Here is an 18629-nt window from a genome sequence, read left to right as displayed (position 1 = left end):
AGGTATCTCGACGGTATCTCGAGAAGTACCTAGCACCTGCAACTTCACGTCTATCCCCAAAGTCCTGCGGGCGAGTGGCTGTCATCCGGAGGCGTCCTCTTCATCAGATATCGTGACACGGAGATTCAACCCAGTAACCGAGGAGCTAGCCGTTCAATCCTCTCGTACTCTCTCGAACTCGCGCCCCTCCTCCAACGTACATCACTCTACCTCCACTTTCCGCATCTGTGGAGTCTCCCTGCGGCGTGGCAAGCGTCCCAGTGACGTCTCACCCGGCAACCCTAGCGTCGGTCTCGTCCGACCTTAAGATATTAAGTACTTCACCCGCGATTAGATCTCTCATTGTGCGACGCGGTGTCAGACAAGCGGTTCGTTAGGCTCCGAGAAAAGAGAGAGAGAGAGAGAGAGAGAGACAGAGAGAAACAACGGGAGGGACAGATAGAGAGAAGACGAAGGCAAGAGATGTGACTTCGGCAGAAGACAATGCCAGCCTAAGAGACAATTGCTCGCGGCTAGAGAAAGAGAGAGCAGAGATGGAGAGGCTCTTATAAGTGCTGTATAATTTCCTGCAACGACACCTTCATTGTACGTCTGGCGTTTCATTCTTATCGTTGGGGCGCGGGGCTAGGACGCAATGTCGAGAGGGTTGCGTCTCTCGGAGGAGTAGAATGTCCTGAATGAAATCTACCGTAAGAGCGTAAATTTGAAGAGAAAATATTGTCAGAACTGAAGATTCTCGATCAATTAATTTTTAAAATTTATTTTTTAATTTGTTAAATTTTTATTTTTATTTTTATAGTCTATTTAAATTACGTTGATAGTCTATATCATTGACCTCAACTTCTGATTCTTTATACACCAGATTTTCTCAGCCGATTCGGGCATGCCAGTGAAATAGCGCAATTAAAAGAACGTTTCGCACGAAAGCCGTCCAATTGCGCGTGAGAAAATACTCAACAATATAAATAGGAATCAAATTTATTCGGAGCAGCGAGCGTGCGTTTATGTTGATTATGAAAGAGATAGACTAGAATTATAATGCAGCATCATGTCCTAGATAAATGTCTGCGTAGCTAACAAATTGTAGCTCGAGATTCAACCGACGCTTGATCTTTCTAACTTAATAAAATCTACGAGAGAATCGTGAGCAATTTTCTAGAATAACTAACTTCTGGTATCTATATCTTCTTCCACGTTTTTCAATTGCGTAAGATATTCAATTGCAACCGACGCGTAATGAGATTAAAAGGCGACCAACGTAATTGAAAAAAAATTGAAAACCGAACGTCCGAAAGATGCTCAAAGTGTACTTTCCGTGTAATTGTCATTCTTTAACATAATCTACTTCCAGGCACGTTCGCACAGATTTTCTTGCTGATATCTATCGTACTCCATTCACAATGCGACGACATTGAGAAGTACCTGAGTATCCAAGACTCTTCGGTCCTCTCCCACGATCGGTAGAGAGGCAGGATCGTCGACGCACTTGAAAACCCTCAATAGACCCAATCACGGGGCCGCCGTGACCCCACGTTGTCCCCTTCAGGATCAAGGGGGTCTCTCCCCCACTTGACAGCGAACCCGAACCAGATTCACAGTTTGTTTTCTCAGAGCAGACCGAACATGAAGAGATCCACCACTCGTACATCGCTCAATCGCACGGCACAACAAACGCCATCGAATATTTACGAGAACTTTGCTCTAGATATATCTAAAACTTTCTCCTTTATTTGTTGCAACGGACAAACTGATCGATGTATTATGTTGAAGATCTTTATTGTGACACAGTCATGTGTGAGATCGGAATCACGTTCCATTCGACTAATCGTGGATTAAATAAACGGACGAAAATCATATTTTACGTTGCGCAAAAACTGTTCCGTAATAATTAACAAAATAACATTTTCAAGTGACTTTTCTATTTAATCGAGTAAATCAATTACTCGATAATCAATATAAATCTATTTGTAATGTGCAGAACTGTTTATTTTTAATTATATAAAACGAAGTTATATATTCTTACCATGATCGTGTAATTTTTCAATGAAATGTTACGTCGATTAAATAGAAAATTGTTAGCGCGTTAAGATGACAGTATCATTCGCGTGTAAAATTAATTCTAAAGGACAAAATACGGGTAAAACTGAAGGCCAATGTTACGTATCTTCCCCATGATTACCGATGGCATTAACAGATGTTTCATCACAGGGTAGTGAGGGACGATGTCGCGTGACATTGTATCACGTAATCATCACACGAGATTCTCACAGAAGGGCAGAATGTTTTCTCGAGACAGAAAGGGGACAATGATGGTTGCGCAATGAACAGGGCGAGCAATACAAGAGCGAAGGATGTGCGACTCAAACGAAGGAAAAGGAGGAAAACGCACAGTCTGGACGGGGGTCACGGTTTTCGTAAATTCGCTACGCAAGTCGACCGCAAAATCAGGGATGAATGAAGAAGTGACACAATGCAAGCGCGTTGCAGACGCGAACAGAATCGCCGCCATCCCCCTTCGGGTTCTGTCGCAGCGACGCGCATCTCCCCCGAAATTCGTCCGACTGGAACTATTCACCACCGCTTCGCGAAAGAAGAAAGGACGAGGAGGAATATAAAAAAGGGGGGAAAGTCGGGGAGAGCAGGAGGAAGACAGAAAGGAAGGAGCAGGTTCTAAAGCGAGCGGCGATGCGTGGCGGCGGTGGAGCCAGAACCGTCTGGGTGGTTCTTTCCCCCCTCATTGTATCGAGGGTCCACACGTACTGCGCATAAGGGCTAGGCATAGAATGGTATCTGCATGTGACGGATCGCCGTTGCAGGGATCCGTCAAGAGTCATCCGGATGCTGGGCCCCCGACTTTTATTTCGGTCTCGGCCGATGTTGAAGCCTCTATCAAAAAGTAGCGAATTTATTATACGCGTACAGGTGTCATGGATTTCCTTTTCTCGCACTCGACATTTCCTATTCTTCCTCGAAGATGCGTAGAATTCGTCGACATTCACCAGTTGCAAAAAGATTAAATTTATTCGATACATATTCAGAAATAAAGGTGAATAAAGAAGGCAAAATATAAAGAAGTTTTTCAGAACTTTCGGTTGATTACTATCTCGATTCATATGTACTGATGCTTTTTTATCTCTTTTCTCAGACGGTTTTAATAAGTGAGCAAATAAAAATTTAAGAAGTTTTATAATTGCACAGAAAATTGCAACGTTATATAAAAGCTTAAGAAGAACACGCATTTGTTCGACAAGATATCATTAGCTATTCAAATTACAGGCGCTTATCTCTCACGCAATTCTCCGGCTAATAATTCTGGATTAGACTCGATTAAATTGTCTTATGTAACGCGACACGTCTCAAATTCTGCGTTGTTGCGCATTAACGAGGTACCTTTATTAGTTAACAAATCTCTCACGCAGACTAGCGCCAACGTTTTATCGGTTAGATAACACTCGCGTCGAAAAGATTATTTAATGATCGGATCTGCTCGATTTCTCGCGATCTGATTGAAGGAAACAAGCCGTGACGAAAATCTTTTTGTAACACCACACCGGATAACTAAAATACTGCGCGGTGCAGGTGTGTGACGCTAGTATGCGCTGTAATACATTACTGTGATAACCGGCCGCATACTTCTGTTTAGTTAACAAGTGACATTTGTTCGCGATATCTCTGCGACCTACTTTGGCTCGCAATACCATAAACACGAGAGCTAACGAGATGCAAGGCGGAAAGGCCAATGTCCGAGAATTGTTTGATAAAGAAAACTTTTGCGCGGAAAAAATATCTGAGTTTAACTTCGGTTCGCCTGCGCGAAACTCGATATCGCGAGCGGTAATTTCACGGTGCTACTCGAGTTATGACAGTCAGTTTCGCAGACACGAGATGAAGAAATTGTAGCTAACTAGCACAGGATTATCAGTTGTAATTATACTTTATTAGAGTGTGGAACCTCACGCGCCAAAAAAAATGAAAAATATCGGGCTGAGCGATTTCGCTGTGTGATATAATCGAGCGTAATGGTGTATCTCGAGCATAACGCCGACATACACCCCCTTCGCGCCGCGGCAGCCGCTGTTTTCCCCTATCCTAGCGGTTATTTCATCGACGCCCCGCGTTTTCAATCATACACATCGGTGAGTTTCATTATTACCGAATTTAGGGGCATTCCCTCCTCCTCCTCTGCGGAGCCTCGCCTACCTCTCCGTTCGTGGTAATTCCACTTTGTAACGAATAATCGATTGGACGCTTTTTTCGTTCTCGTTGCGCTCGATATCAATCTTTCTCGATATCGAAATTATAGACAATTGCGCTCTAGGAAATTTATTTAATTGCTCATCTATGGAATTTCTTTATTCCATTTATTAATGCATGTAATTGCTCTTGTTTCATATTGATATCTCCAACGGGTTCCATCGATGCGGCGAGTCAATGGTCGGTCCCAAAAACAGCGGAAGACACATACAAAGGAATCTCTTTGCCACGACGACTTCCTTTGGTAAAACGGTAGTCCAGATGGTGTATCAACTCGTTAAGTTACACTGTTCGAATTTAACCGTAGGGCTTTAACGAGATAAAGCCGCGTTCCTTCCTGCTGCTCTTGACGGGGCCGCGTTTACGCTGTACACGCAATAAAAGTCACGTCGAGGACGACGAAGTCGACGAGGGACCAGCCGACAAAAAATGTCAGACCACGTTGCCGGGGCTCGAGTTGCGGTGGTTCCCCGTATCTTCGTCCGCCTCCCTCGCGATCTCGTGAGAATCCGGGGGGCGTCTTTTTCACTCGCGTGCTCCCCGAGTCCTCCGTAAAACGCGTGACGTGCGCGCACGCGGCCCTCCTTTACGGCCGTACTTTGTGGTTTTCGAAAAGTTTCTTACGTTACCGCTCCACCACCATCACCATCACCGCAGTGATTCTCGCTTCTAAAAAATCAAAACACTCTTGCAAGATGCTACGTGCTGCTCCAAAAAAAGATACCGCGACATTTTAACTATTTTAGTCATTTTAACTATTTTAGTAGGGTGCACATCGGTCGATCGCTACTTTGAATAGCATCGTTTTAATTCCGACTCCATTCGATTATTTCCAAATCGAATCCAAATAGTTTTGGAAAAAACTTTTATAAAAATTTTCATGAGCGAGCAAAAATAAATATCAAAGATTTCTTTATGCACTTTAAATAAAAAAACCACAGAAGAGAGCCTGGCGACGTTCTTGCGTACGATGCGACGTGGCAGATTAGAGTCGCGGTAATTTCCAGCCGGCGACGAGTTCCGCGTGTTTCAGCATTCGCGATTTTACGATTCGAGAAAATGCCTTCCTCGACGAGAGTCGGCTGAAAGGTTGACCGCCGCACTCTGACGCTGTCACAAAGTAAAGACGCATCTTCCATTCCAGGCCCTGCCCGCGCCAGCTTTCCTCCGTTGCGATGCAAACACATGCTACATACGCTCGTGCGTGCGTGCGTGCGTGCGTAAGCGCCTCCGCTCGTGCACGAAGCAAAATCACGCACGCACACTCGCGCATCGAACGAGCATACGCCTTCGTGAGTCGTGGGTCTCGGGCTCTGCGGTTATTTTAACAACGTGGCAACCTCTTTGTAGACCACACGCTTGTAAACTAAGAATGAAGTCTGTTCGGCAGCGGCGAAGGCGAAAAAAGACCGCCGGCTCTCGTCGTTGTTCGCGGACCTTCCTCTTTCCGTCTCGTTTCTCTCTCTTTTTCTCGCTGTATTTTTTTCGGCTCGCAAAGGAATTCGATCGAATCAAGAATTTAATGCGAACGTTATTTTTTTTTATTTTATCCTCGTTGCTCCGTGTGCGAGACATTGAAATCGAAAACAAGATTGATCGCGTGCTTTTTTATTTTGGGAAGAATAGAAATGCGCGAGATTTACCGTAGTTTTACAACAAATGTACTATTTTTTTTTTTATAGAAGATTGACATTCTGCTGCACCGAACTTGCAGAGAGTCATCATCAGAGTAAGAATCATGCATACTAGACAATCTAGGAACTCTTGAATTGCACGAAATATCGCGGATAAGAGGCTGCGCGGTTAAGTCAGATGTTTATATGAACGTGCATGAAAGTGGACGGTTAGCGTGTAGAATCGCCGAGGTTACACGCAGTTCCGACGCACAGGGACGATACACACACACACACATACACACACTCTCTCTCTTTCCTCGCCGCTGTATTTTTGCACGTCTCTTCCCTCGTCTTCCCGTCGCCTCCTCCACCCCTCTTTCCTCCTACGCGTCGCGTCGTGAGTCACGCTCTATATTTAGAAGCTCGTAGAGCGCGTATCCCGCGCTCATACGCGCTCTCGCGCGTCTCGCTCGGGCATCGCAAAAATATGTCACGCTCGTCTTTATATCCGCGACGGGGTCGCAGGATGATGTGTTTCTTATCCTCGTGGACCGCGATGTGTGGTCCGCCGTAAACCCGTTTGTGCCGCGAACGTGGCCCGGTGTGGCACGGCGCATCTTCTCGTTGAAAATCGCGGCCGAAATGTGAAACCGAAACCTGCGCGAGCCTAATTTTGAATACGCAAATTTACGCTATATATATCATTCATATTTCAAAATTATTAAAATATCTGAAGTATTTTCATTGAAAAATTACAAAAAAAATCGTAGCAATTGCCTACTTTATATTTTTAAAAAATACAGTTAATATATAAAGTAACTTATTATACCGAAAAAATTGCACGATTATATTCGCAGAAGTGAAAGAATGTCATTCCGCGGATTCTCGATTCGACCAAGACAAAGGTAATCGTACAAGTGGTCGGAAAACGCTCTCTCGCTCCTGTGAGGGAGGACGCAAGAAGAATACCAAAGCCGCGCATTTAAAGCCGGTACGTCGCGCGTGAAGGAACAATGGCTGGCACGACGGGGCGGGGGTGTGTTACCGCGCTCCGCGCGGGTGGATAGGGTGGCTTTAGAGGCGAACGGCGTGACAACCCCTCTTTCTCGTCACGGCAAAGTTTCATCACCGCCACGACGCAAACTCATTCCCAACCCCTCCGGCTGAACTTCGACCAACAACTTCGGGTCTCCTCCTCGTTTATTCCGGGTGACTGCATTTTCGTTCCATCGTGCGCGCACGGGATTGTCTCTCCTCTTTCACCTTCTCCTCTCGCGTCCTCCTCTCGCTTTCGCCGCCTGCTACCCTCACTGATCTCTTCGTCCGTCTACCCCTCTCTCCCTCTCTCTCTTTTTCTCTTTCCCTCGGCTACCACATACATTTTAGCCGACACTGTGGTATGCTCCACGGAAAATCGAGTGTGCTCTCGATCGTATCGAGAACCCTCCAAAACGCAGAGCATCCCCGTTTCCGTATCCGGCAGGCCGAGCGCCAGGGATCGTTTCGAAATTACAAGAAATCCCTCGAACTCGACTGATCCGTAATTTATATTTTTTTTCTTCTATCACTATCCAAGTTAAAAATTTTGGAGTTTCTAAATTGAGGACCGGTGATCGACTGCATTATCATTTACAACGCGGCAAGAACATTTGCGCGAAATGCGAAACCGAGTAGCTAGAAAGGATCTACAAGAGTCTGAAAGCTGGCTGAAGGGTCCGATGGGAGTACACGAAATAGGATGAGAAAAAGGAGAGAAGCGAAAGAGAGAGAGAGAAAGATAGAGGCCGAAGACGAGCGTGCGATGAGCGGTAAAAGGGTACGCGGAAAGGAAGACGTTAGGAGCAAGGGAAGAATTAGCTAATGGCGCACGATGAATCCGTAATGGGTTTGCGCTGTTCTTGGGGCCGCATCGGGATTTGAACGAGTTCGCTCGCCCATCTACGCGACGTAGAAAATTGTGGGAGGATTGCCAAGGAAGCAACAGCGACCGCTAGCTCGAACGAGTCGACTCCTCGCCAGCCAAGGGGAGGATACGTGGTACACGCTGGGGCGTGTAATACCCCAAGGAATGCAGAGAGAAGATGGAAGTACAGATAGGAAAGCGCTCGTCGGAAAGCTGGGAGACGAGGGAGAGAGAAAAAAGAGCAACGGCGAAAGAGGTGGCCGCGGGGAAACTCGAGCGCCAGCAGAGGGTGAATCCTCGCGGAAAAGCTTACACGACTCTCAAACTCTGCAAAACGAAACGATGTTTGCGGTCAAGGAGAGTGCTTCTTCTTGCGCAATGCTAGCCGAAATTTTAACCGTTTCATTGCTAACCGTTTGGATACGACTCCTTGCAATTTTCCGTGAGGCGGAGCAAAGTGTCGAGCAATTTTTCGATGCTTCAGCGTTTTTCAGCGTACATTCGAGTTTCGCAACTTTGAACGCAAGCGAGGAAGCCACAATAGACGCGAGCGCAAAAAAGTCGCAATTTATTTTCCACATGTTAATATCGAAAAAAAACATAGATGAATATCTTGTTGAGATAGTATTACTTGTTCAAATATATCACACAAGTAGGAAATTCCTCTTTATAATTCTCATTTCATCGGGCAATGTAGAATTTTCTTTCAATGCAATTTATAACGCGAGTGTATCCGCTTTCGCAGAGATATCGCATTCTCCAACAGCAGTCGGAAAGGAACAGTGACCCTGGCCGAATTCCTCGTCGGAGCATTGCGTCTTCGTCAACTAAGCGCTCCTTTTCGCGCTAAAGCGTGTTATGGTCTTAAGTGACACGGGAACGATGCGTTTTACGCGCCATACGGTACCACGCGATGCTATCTCGTCCAACGGAAACATATTCTTCCACGACTCTGGTCCTTGGGAGCCGAACGACGGGAGTCGTGCCCGTTAGTCCTCGGCGCGGAAGAGTGTCTCGTAAGGATAAGATTTTACTGCCACCGCGGGCATAAAGTCGAGAAGAATACGCTTCGACGAGGCGTCACGTGAGGTTCCCCCTCGAGGGACCCGAAGCGATTTACGAGCGTCGTCGTGTCCTGGCGAGACGAAGCGAGAGGAGATGAATCGAGTCGCGCGGCCCGAAACCGACGAAATCGCGGTCGCTCTCGCGTCACATAAATCTCCATATCGCAATTCGTGCATCGTGAAATTAACAGGAAAGGTGGCGATCAGGTGACAAAAGAGGATGAAGGTCGCGTGGCTGCGGCTCTCGATAAAGTTAATCTTCGACTTTCAGATTTCAGAGACGCTCGTTAAATTTTTACGGGCCATGTCGTTACAATACGTTTAGGACTACCGGTAGTATAGAAGTAGATATGTATTATATATACGGCGATTCGTTATTTCTCGACATGCAATATTTAATGAAGATAAAAATTGTTAATGCTTATACGGTTACACTTTAAAGGAATTTTTTTATCTTTATTTTATTGAAAGTAATAATTATATATTTTTGTTGAAATTCGCATCTTTTATATTATATAATTATTATAAGAAAATATTTTTTTTAAGAGTAAATATTTTTTGAAAAATTTGCGAAAATTCCACGATACCACAGATAATAATTTGGGATAATCGCACGAGTATCAATTTAACCGAAAAGCTTTCTTTCGTATCGCTTGGACAATAGAGAACATTCGAAGAATCGAAACTAGAGTGCATCGTTGATTGGCCTTCGTGGCAAACTTGGCGGTAATTCGTGGCTGATCTACTAACCGGCTGACAGGAAGGAAAAAATCTCGGTGCTTCCTAGAAGACAATCAAAGGAGCCTCGGCGTGGCGGCCAAGCCATTTGGGCATGACGAGAGACTTAAAAAAATACAAACTACGTCAATACGCACGCGAGCCGACTACTAGGGATAGCCCAGGCTGGTTTAAGTTATCTTATGTGCTCCAAACAGCTGTCGGTTAGAGGTGCTCAACCGCCATGATATGTAAAATTATATGCAATTGCGTCTGTTCACCATTAACATAATCTCATTTGCAAAATAACAATCATTGAATCGATCGCCGGATTGAAAATGAAATATCAAATGATAAATTTTTTTCTCATTTTTCCAAATTAAAGAAAGAGAAAGGATGATCCTGCCTGGTCCTGGGCACTTCTCTTCCTCGCTTCCTACTCGACAAACAGGAATGCCGTCGTATTTCCTTTATTTACCGTATATAGTCTCGCGTGATGGGCATACGCCGCTGCTATCCGAAGGAAATTTACTGCATGCAATGAACCGGCTGTAACCCTTCCTCCGCGCTTTCCACCGCCGCAATCTCCATCTTCTTTGCCGATACAGTATCGGTGTAAAGCAGAGAGACTCTTGCGAGAGTGTGTGTGATGGGCGCAACTCGCATTATTCATTATAACACTCTCGACGAGTTATATTTTTGACGCATAAGCGGCTCCCTTCTTTGACCCGACTTCCCGATACAGCGTCCTCCGATTGCGCTTCCGAGACATGCAACGATCTCGATAAAGAGCATGTTTCTCAACGCGTAGATAAATAAGCGAGATCGAATTATTTCTTAACGTAAATCGCTCAAATTTTAGTTTTTCTCCATTTATTTTTATCATACGAAGCCAATCAGAACGTTTTACACAAGTTTCATCCTTTGCGAGTGTAAAAGATAGTTAAAAATTTTATATTCGATTTAAAACTGATAACAATACGCGTATTTCAATTATTCAAAGAGAAATAGATTACTGACATTTTTTTCCGTATTAATCGCAACTGACGAAATACTGTTACTCATCGCGAAATGCCGACATTACATGGCGCAATGCAGAAAATGAAATAGAATGATGAAACGTCAACAAAAGAAAGAACATGCACCGTTTCTACTAGTAGAAAATTTACGATCGACTCGTCAATACTCCAGAGGCTCCAGAGAACGAAAAAAAAAGAGGTATTTCCGATAAACCGGTGCAGGCGAATGTGACTGCATCGTGAGAAAAGATAAGCCTTGCGCTCGATGTATACATATCTCGGACGCTGCAAAGTGTAATTAATGTCGTGTTAAGGTTACAAGATTTCCGCTGAAGCGATAAACGGCTGACGAATGATCTCGCGAAAGAATCAAAACGTCCGCGCGAGAAATGCGATAAAGAGGGAGAATCTTGCAAATGATCTGTCAATGGGCCGGATTGTCATCGCACCGATTCTAATTTGATGCATTTTGCTAAACATGCATAAATTTTAATATTCTATTTTCGTGCGTCAGTTTTAAAATTTTGATATATATGTATGTAATATTCTGAATTATTTATATTATCGTAAACTCTTGCGCGTTTAAAGCACCTGAAAATTTCTCGCTATGAATTCTTGAAAAAAGCTTGCGAGAAAAGCGATTTTCGCGCGATTTTCATCCGCATATTTCGCCGGCAACATTACGCAACATGTATGTGTCGATCGCGAAACGCGTTATCGATCACCGGTTTTGCAATCGCTCCTAGTTCGCCTCGGTGGAAAAGGATCTCGCGTGCGATTCCCTGGATCCGTGTACGCTCCACCGAGCGCGGTAATACGCCTCCGAATCGCGTAATAAAAATCCGCACGCTCGATGAAAAGCGGCTGACGGTGCGCGAGAGAGGATTGCAACTGAAATCGACACAGCCGAGCGGGAACGTTTGATAATGCGGCCATCGATAGCCCGACTAGATTTGGCAATCGTGCGTCGTAATTGCGCCGATATTTCACATAAGCCGCTTAATTGATTTTTCTGCGTGCAGCGCATCGCGCGCGCGAGAGGGAGAGAGAGAGAGGAAGAGAATCAAATTTACGACTATTTTTAAATCATCCGGAATATACCGACGTTTATTAGCATGCCGATGAAATGAGATAGAGAGAGATAAATATTTTGAAATTTGCTCCTGGCAAACGGCCGATAAATATCACCACGTGTATTCATTTTTGTTAATTATTGCTACTATCACTTTTACACTACATTTTTACTCTAGCAATATATTGAAAAATAATACAAAGAACGAAATCCAAGAGCTGGGTGAATATGCATTAAAGATTATCTATAAGATTATAATCTAATTAATCAATTGCATTTGACAAGCGCGGATGCTTATCCACAGCGAGAAACCGCGATCTTCCTTCGAAACGGTGAAATTTCTCTCTGTTACATCGCCTTCATCGAATCTTTGTCGAGTCCAAAGGAGACGCGCGACACGCTTTATCATTATCCATTACTCAAAGATTCAACCGGCCAGATGGCGAGCGTCTCTTTCCAATTTATGGCGCTGCAGTTGTGGTTCGCTGACGTGGGTTCTCTCGCCTATCGGATGGGACCGATAAGGAAACTTTTTATCTCGGACCAGGAAAAAGCGTCACTACCGAGAATCGACCGAGGAAGAAGATAACGGACATGGCGCGCTGCACAAATCAATGAACTCTGACGAGTCGATGCGGAGATGCGGTTGCGCGGGTGCAAAAATCACGGAGATTAGAGACAGACATAGTAAACAATGATATTAATGAGAGAGTGCAGCTTTGCCCTGTCACGTCCGGCTATCGAGCCGTCCCGAGAGCCATCGATATTCCGTGCGCGCGCGAATGATGCGAGTTTATTATTCATTAACATGCCAATTAACTTCGGTGTCACGGTGTCCGGCTTCTCTCCCTCCCCCTTCTCCCGTCCCCGACCGCCGTCTCATAAACTGTGCACACAACGTGTCGTTGCGAACGCGAGAGGTATCGTTGCACAAATGTACACATTTCATAATTTAATCGCTTCCTGGTGCCATCTGCGCGCTATCGATCATCCGCGTCCGCGCGTGCACGAGTTGAGAACCTCTCGCCACTGCGGTTTCGATAATAATAAGGCGTGTTACGCCAATTTCTGCAGTCGCGTCTCGGATATTTCCAATTTGCAACGGGCTATTAAATCAGTCAGTTTACAATCTGAGAAATGCAATATGTAATCATTAGTAGGAATGTACATATCCTTGTTAAATTACAAATTAAATTACATATTTAAATTTCATTATTGTACTTCGAAAATAACGTATATATAAGCTCTTAAAAAAACTTTCATATTTATATCTAGCATCAGAAAAAAAGCTAACGAAAGTTTCCACAGCCGATCCAGCATGGAAAGATCGTCCAATGTTCGACAACGTTTTACGTAGGGCCGACTCTCGAGAAGAAAAAGAGGTACAAGCGCAGAAGTTCACGACATGAAGGCCTCATTATGCCGCGAGAAAAAGAGAGAGAAAGAGAGAGGAGAGAGAAGAAGAGACGAGGGAGGAGCGCGGCTCTGCATAGAAGGGGCGAAACGAGAAAAAAAAGCCTTGGTCCGATAACCGAACGATACCGCCGTCCGTTGAAAACACAGAAAACAGAGAATCAACCTCATTACTTCTATCTCCCTCCTCGACGTCCCTTCTCTTTCTCCTTCATATAAGTCGATTTCCAAGAATTTCTCGTGATCTTTGGTCGCCGTACACGCTTTAACACATTCACCCTTTCCCCTTTCCTCCCCCCTTTGTCCCGGTTGCCAGTCCCTATCATTCTGCCTCTTTCTTCATCGATCGACGTACAACTCGATAGTTGTCAGAAACCGGAGAATATCTAACTCTTTCTCCTTTTCTCACGCATCGCACTCTCCCTTTTCGTGCATGACAAGGTAAGAGAGTACAATCGTGAGGCGAGAAAAAGCCGAAACGATGGAGACCAAGTCGACGAACCGTCGATTAAGGATCTCTCGAGAGGCACGAAAAGTCGAATGTCGGAGGTTGTTACGAAGGGACAGCCTGTCGGTTGACAGAACTCGTTTCAGTCGAATCGAAAGACCCAATCTGCTCGAAAGTGTCCGAATACGAAGAATGAAAAAAGGCGTGAGACGCGGGAAATTCTTCTTCTGTTTGTGCTCATCGCTCGAGCGATAGTGCGTATTCCAAAGATAGAATGATCGATACGGGCTCGAGATTGTTTCAGAGATAGTCAACCGTGTCCGAGGTGAGATGTTAATCGATGGCTCTGATAATCTAACGAAGAAAGTCTTCTGAAAAAACGTTGCAGTCTGGCACTAGCCATATCTTGTCGTATAATCGAATAAATTATATACCTCTCTAATGTAGGCATCAACAAAACTCTTGGAAATGAAACGTTATGTTGCAATTCACATTTCGCGATTCAAATTTGATATTTTAAAATAAATAACCACGCAAACTCAAATTTCATATCTCATTGATATTTAAATGCATATCATCGATGCGCTTATCTAAATGTTTTTGAAAACACGCTCTGCAAAAATGCCGATTAAATAGCAGATAGATCTAAAAAGGCTATCATCATCTGTATAAAATATGAACGATCGCATTGTGTCCACGTTTACGATCGTCGAGCGCGATACGATTAATGTAAAAATAAAGAAGTAACGATAGATAAAAATCGAATGCGTGATAGCGGATGAAACATTGCCGCACCTTTTGAGAATACAAGGTAACGTTAAGAGCGCATATTCGGTCGGCGAGAGATCATGAAAGAGAATTAACGTTCGTTCGTTTGCGAAGAATACAAAGTGCAGGATATCGCGCGCGGGATATATTAAATTTTACGAGATCGCCGCGTGTATGCCAGGTATATTTACCTCGTAAGTAGCGCACGCGGCGCATGGTTCCTCGCGAGGCCGTATATCGCGATCGGTCAGCCAGGTCGAGATAGAATCTTTTATAACCACCGCGAGGAGGTAAACGAGTTTATGTCCGCGAGCGATTGCGACACGATATGTTAATGCCCGAGCCGTGCTCTTCCCACGTGTCAGCGCGCCGCGTTTCCAACCATCCTGGAAAACATTCCCCGGCCTGACACACGTGACGGCTCCATCGAAGCTTTCGATGAAAGTCTCGCTGGACGATGGATGGACGACACAAATGTCGCGAAGCGTCGACGAACGTTTAAAAAGCGGGTGTCAAACGTATATCGCTCGTATACCTTGATTTTTATTGTATACGTGACGCGGTCTGATCTCCGAAATAGATACGGTAAATGTGCCTTCTCTTCCTCCTCTCTCCACCCTCCACCCTGCGATACTCAATGTAGCGCTAGAAGCTTATAGATCGAACTCGTAAACTTTTTTCAGGCTGATTCCGAGTATTTCCGAGACTGATTCAGGAATCTTATCGACTCCGCTATAGCTTCGTCGAAATAACTGCCACTGGCGGGCAATTTCCCGTACGAGGGAGAAGGAGTTTGAAGGGAAAATGTTCGTCCAAACAGCGCGAGAAACCACCACAAGGTTTAGGTCGTTTAACGAGTGATGGAATACAAATTAGGTCCGTCGAGGATGTTGTCGTCGGTCTATCGAAGCGAAGGAGGCGACCGAAAAACGGACGTCCACGATGATATCTCGCGGCAAACAAGCTGGCACGTTAATGAGGACTCATGATGAGAGGGAAAGGACCGTGGATAGACAGAAAAGGAAAGCGAACCGAGCAAATACCTCGACGTATGGTGACAACCCCGGATACGTCGATAGCATCTCGACATTAAGTATGAGTAACTCGGGTTGTAAGTACATACAAGTAAGGTTGTGCAAGTCTACATGCGTCAATACTGTCGGAGTGAGGCAACCTAACCGATTTATGCGATCGCTTATATAATAAAAAAATAATAATAATAACAAATCGCTTATAAATATAGTCACAAAATTTTACTTGTAAATGAATATCCCACTAATGCTCTCATTTAGTACTTTATAACAATTGATTTCAATTTTTGTTTGCCCATAAAAAATTCGCAATTTTTATGGAACTTTATAATAAATAATATTGATTTTTCAACTATTTGCCTTTATTTTAGTTAATCAGTATTAAGTTTGCATTAATATATAATGACACTACTGTTTAAATAACACTACTGTTGGGGGAAAGTGCGATAGTTTGATGATTAAATTCGATAAATTGAAGAAACAATAGCATTGTTCTATTCATCGAGAGATAAATCGATTCGTCAGGTTGTTCAGCGACATTTCGGAGCACCTTTACCGCGATGCGAAGCGACGATGTAAGTAATTAATCGCTCGTTAATGCATTCGCTTCTCGAAGCTCGCGGACGTGCTTTCGCATTTAATGACGTACGCACGTTCATGCGACGTCACTCGCGATCAGAAAAAGATACGCGACGCAATACATTATACGACATTATAGATTGCATTGCAAATTTTCCGAGATTTTTCATAATCTAATTAAGAACCACACGCGTGCACACACGTCGCGATATCGAGGACGGAAGTGTCATGTCGCGCGCGAGAGATAATTCAATAATAATAATTCTGCTAATAGATAATTATAAATGTTACCGACAATCTCTCTTATCACACGAGTATAATTTATGTCGACAGGCACCTTTAATCGTTTATGCGCAATTAACACCACTTTATATTCACCACTTCCGCGCGTAATTCTCGATGCGTGTTTTATTTTTATAAGAACAATCTGCTTTCCGAGAAATGTGTCGGGCGTCTCGATTCAAGTAGCCTGATCGGATCGCATAAGAAAACAAAGCGATACATGTATCTCATCTTGGACGTGGACGTTCGTTAAACGCGTTCGCTCGGTGAAAGTGCCGAGCGCGGATTATCATGTTCCTGTCGCGCTGCGCAGGAGAGCTATCAATTTTTTTTTCCTTCTCTCTCGACGATCTCGCGTGCGTCAACGGCTATACTTTCTATAGCAGCCACGTGCGAAACTCCCGAGTTCTACGCTCTTTCACGACAGATCCCGCGCGCGCGAAGATTGATATCTGGTCACGAACTAGCTGTAGCTCGTGCGCGCGACACACGCACGCTCAATTCGCGATTATTAAATCTGAAGATGACTTAACAATGTGGGATGTACGCTGGGTACGTGGAAACGAGAAAAGTTTTGCCTTCGAAAGACTTTCCGACGTGGAAAGCCGATGGTACGCGCGTGTCGCGCAATATTATCCGTTTGCCTTGTAATCTTCGTGCGAATTTGTAATTAAACGTCCAGAAAAGTTCGTAAATACCATCGGCACGCGACATTTCCATTAGACGATATCATTACTTGGGAACGAGAGTCGGTCCCAATATACAATTTGCAGCTAGCAGAAAGATTGTGTCCTATATTTAACATACTTCTTCTTTACATTTTCTTTTCAACTAGCGATGTTCGAAATAATCTGATCATACGTTTCAGTTCTCAGCTTGCTTTCAAAGACACTAATTTCTATTCGGACCACTTATATTTACGTACCCATTACCGGCGCATAATCGAAACGAGCAATTAGGCCATTCACCTTAGATTAGAGCCGCGAACTTGTACGTCTAAGCGATTGGTGAAATTAAAACGATAGAGAGAAAGATCGCGCGACTGCAAGAAACTCGCACGAGGTCCTCGACAACATTTTTCCGCGACAAATCTCGCTCGACAGATGCGTATCTCGTCACGAAAGCGGCCGTTGCACGCTCCATTTGCATCGTCGGATATTACAACGGCAACAATGAGGAGATGCAGCGACTGCTTCTTAACTTGAGCATTACCATGAGCGAGAGCTACCATTCATTATTTTCATCTAGTCCCGCTTCTCTCTCTTTCTCTCCGATTATCGGTGGTCGTGTCTTCCTCTCGCTTGGTCGTCGTGTTTATGATTGTTATTGATCAACTGTTTTGTTCCTCACCCGCGTGTACGTATATATGTGCGTGCACGCTTGGCCGAAATGGCATGCCACGCGGCGCTATAATGTTGGCACGACAGAACGAGTATAGAGACGGCGGACCTTAATGAATCTTTATGGGATGATGTCGTGAACTTGTATACCCTCCGATAACTGACTGAACCCGGTCGAGCCACTGGCAAGGCTTATTCGTCGCTATCGAACTTGTCGTTCGATATTGTCGACGGATATACATTCTCGTTATTGCGCGCTCCAACAGCCTAATAAATCGCGGAAAGTACATAGAAAAATATATTTCTCATCTCATCATATTGGAAATAAATATAACGAACGAGAAGTTAGCTATATAAATATGTGTCATCAAAAGAATGATCTTGTATCGCGTCTATATGTCTTTGAAAATAACATGAATTTCTCGAAGCAATGAAATTAGAGATACGATGAATTATTCTTCGCTATATTTTCTGTGACTACGCCAATGCGACCGACTGCTCATTAGCCTCGACGGTGGCGTTGCCGCGAGTTTGATGGTGTAGACGGCCGTGTTCGTAAAATTTGAAGGGCGTGTAAAAGGACCGTGGGGTCCCGGCTGGCCGCGCGCGTCTTGATTGTCATCAACTCGTTGCTCGTCGCGTGATATTGTCATTAGCCCGCCTCAACCATCGTCACCCGCGCGAGTCGTGCTTGGACGTAAAAGAGACCTACTTTAGGCCCCACGGATCGATTCGCCACGACCGATCGATCCGAAAATTCCTTGTAGCTTGTCATTTACGCGCGCCTGTATTTGCGATCCAACATAACTTTCAGACTTGCCATTAAATTGTTACAGATAAACTACTGCGTTCCCCGTTAAAAAATTATGCATTTTAAATAATGCGAAACAAAATTGTATTTTCATAATATTATTCTTTGCAGTTTTCACTTATATATAACGTAAAGACTTACCGGGGTCCGATGAATCCAGACTGGCTGGCGCTTGCTGGCTGAGGGGTCCGGGTGTACCGCCACTTCCGGGACTACGCGCATCGTCGTTAGCACCCGCGCCAGGGTACGAAAGCGACGAAGAAGGTGGCCTCTGTAACGTAAAAAGAAATCACGAATTAATTTCGTTAATGG

General features: G+C 44.5%; 1 protein-coding gene across 8 annotated transcripts in view; it reads right to left on the bottom strand.

Annotated features, from left to right (window-relative positions):
- Hth (Meis homeobox homothorax) overlaps positions 1-18629 on the bottom strand; it is a 425203-nt gene that overhangs the window by 255999 nt on the left and 150575 nt on the right. For all 8 annotated transcript variants that reach the window (XR_014440459.1, XM_083108981.1, XM_083108986.1 and 5 more), the window contains one exon: positions 18459-18588. Coding sequence is in view for 7 of the 8 variants with exons in the window: in XM_083108981.1 (XP_082965107.1) it covers positions 18459-18588 (130 nt within the window). In the remaining variant the exon portion in view is untranslated. The remainder of the gene's footprint in view (positions 1-18458; positions 18589-18629) is intronic.

Source organism: Camponotus vicinus, unplaced genomic scaffold, assembly GCF_025532165.1.
Source record: "Camponotus vicinus isolate PSW18456_S1 unplaced genomic scaffold, iyCamVici1.0 SCAF_9, whole genome shotgun sequence".
NCBI classification, from domain to species: Eukaryota; Metazoa; Arthropoda; class Insecta; order Hymenoptera; family Formicidae; genus Camponotus; species Camponotus vicinus.
The sequence above is the reverse complement of the archived record's forward strand: the minus strand, read 5'-3'. Positions and strand labels throughout refer to the sequence as shown.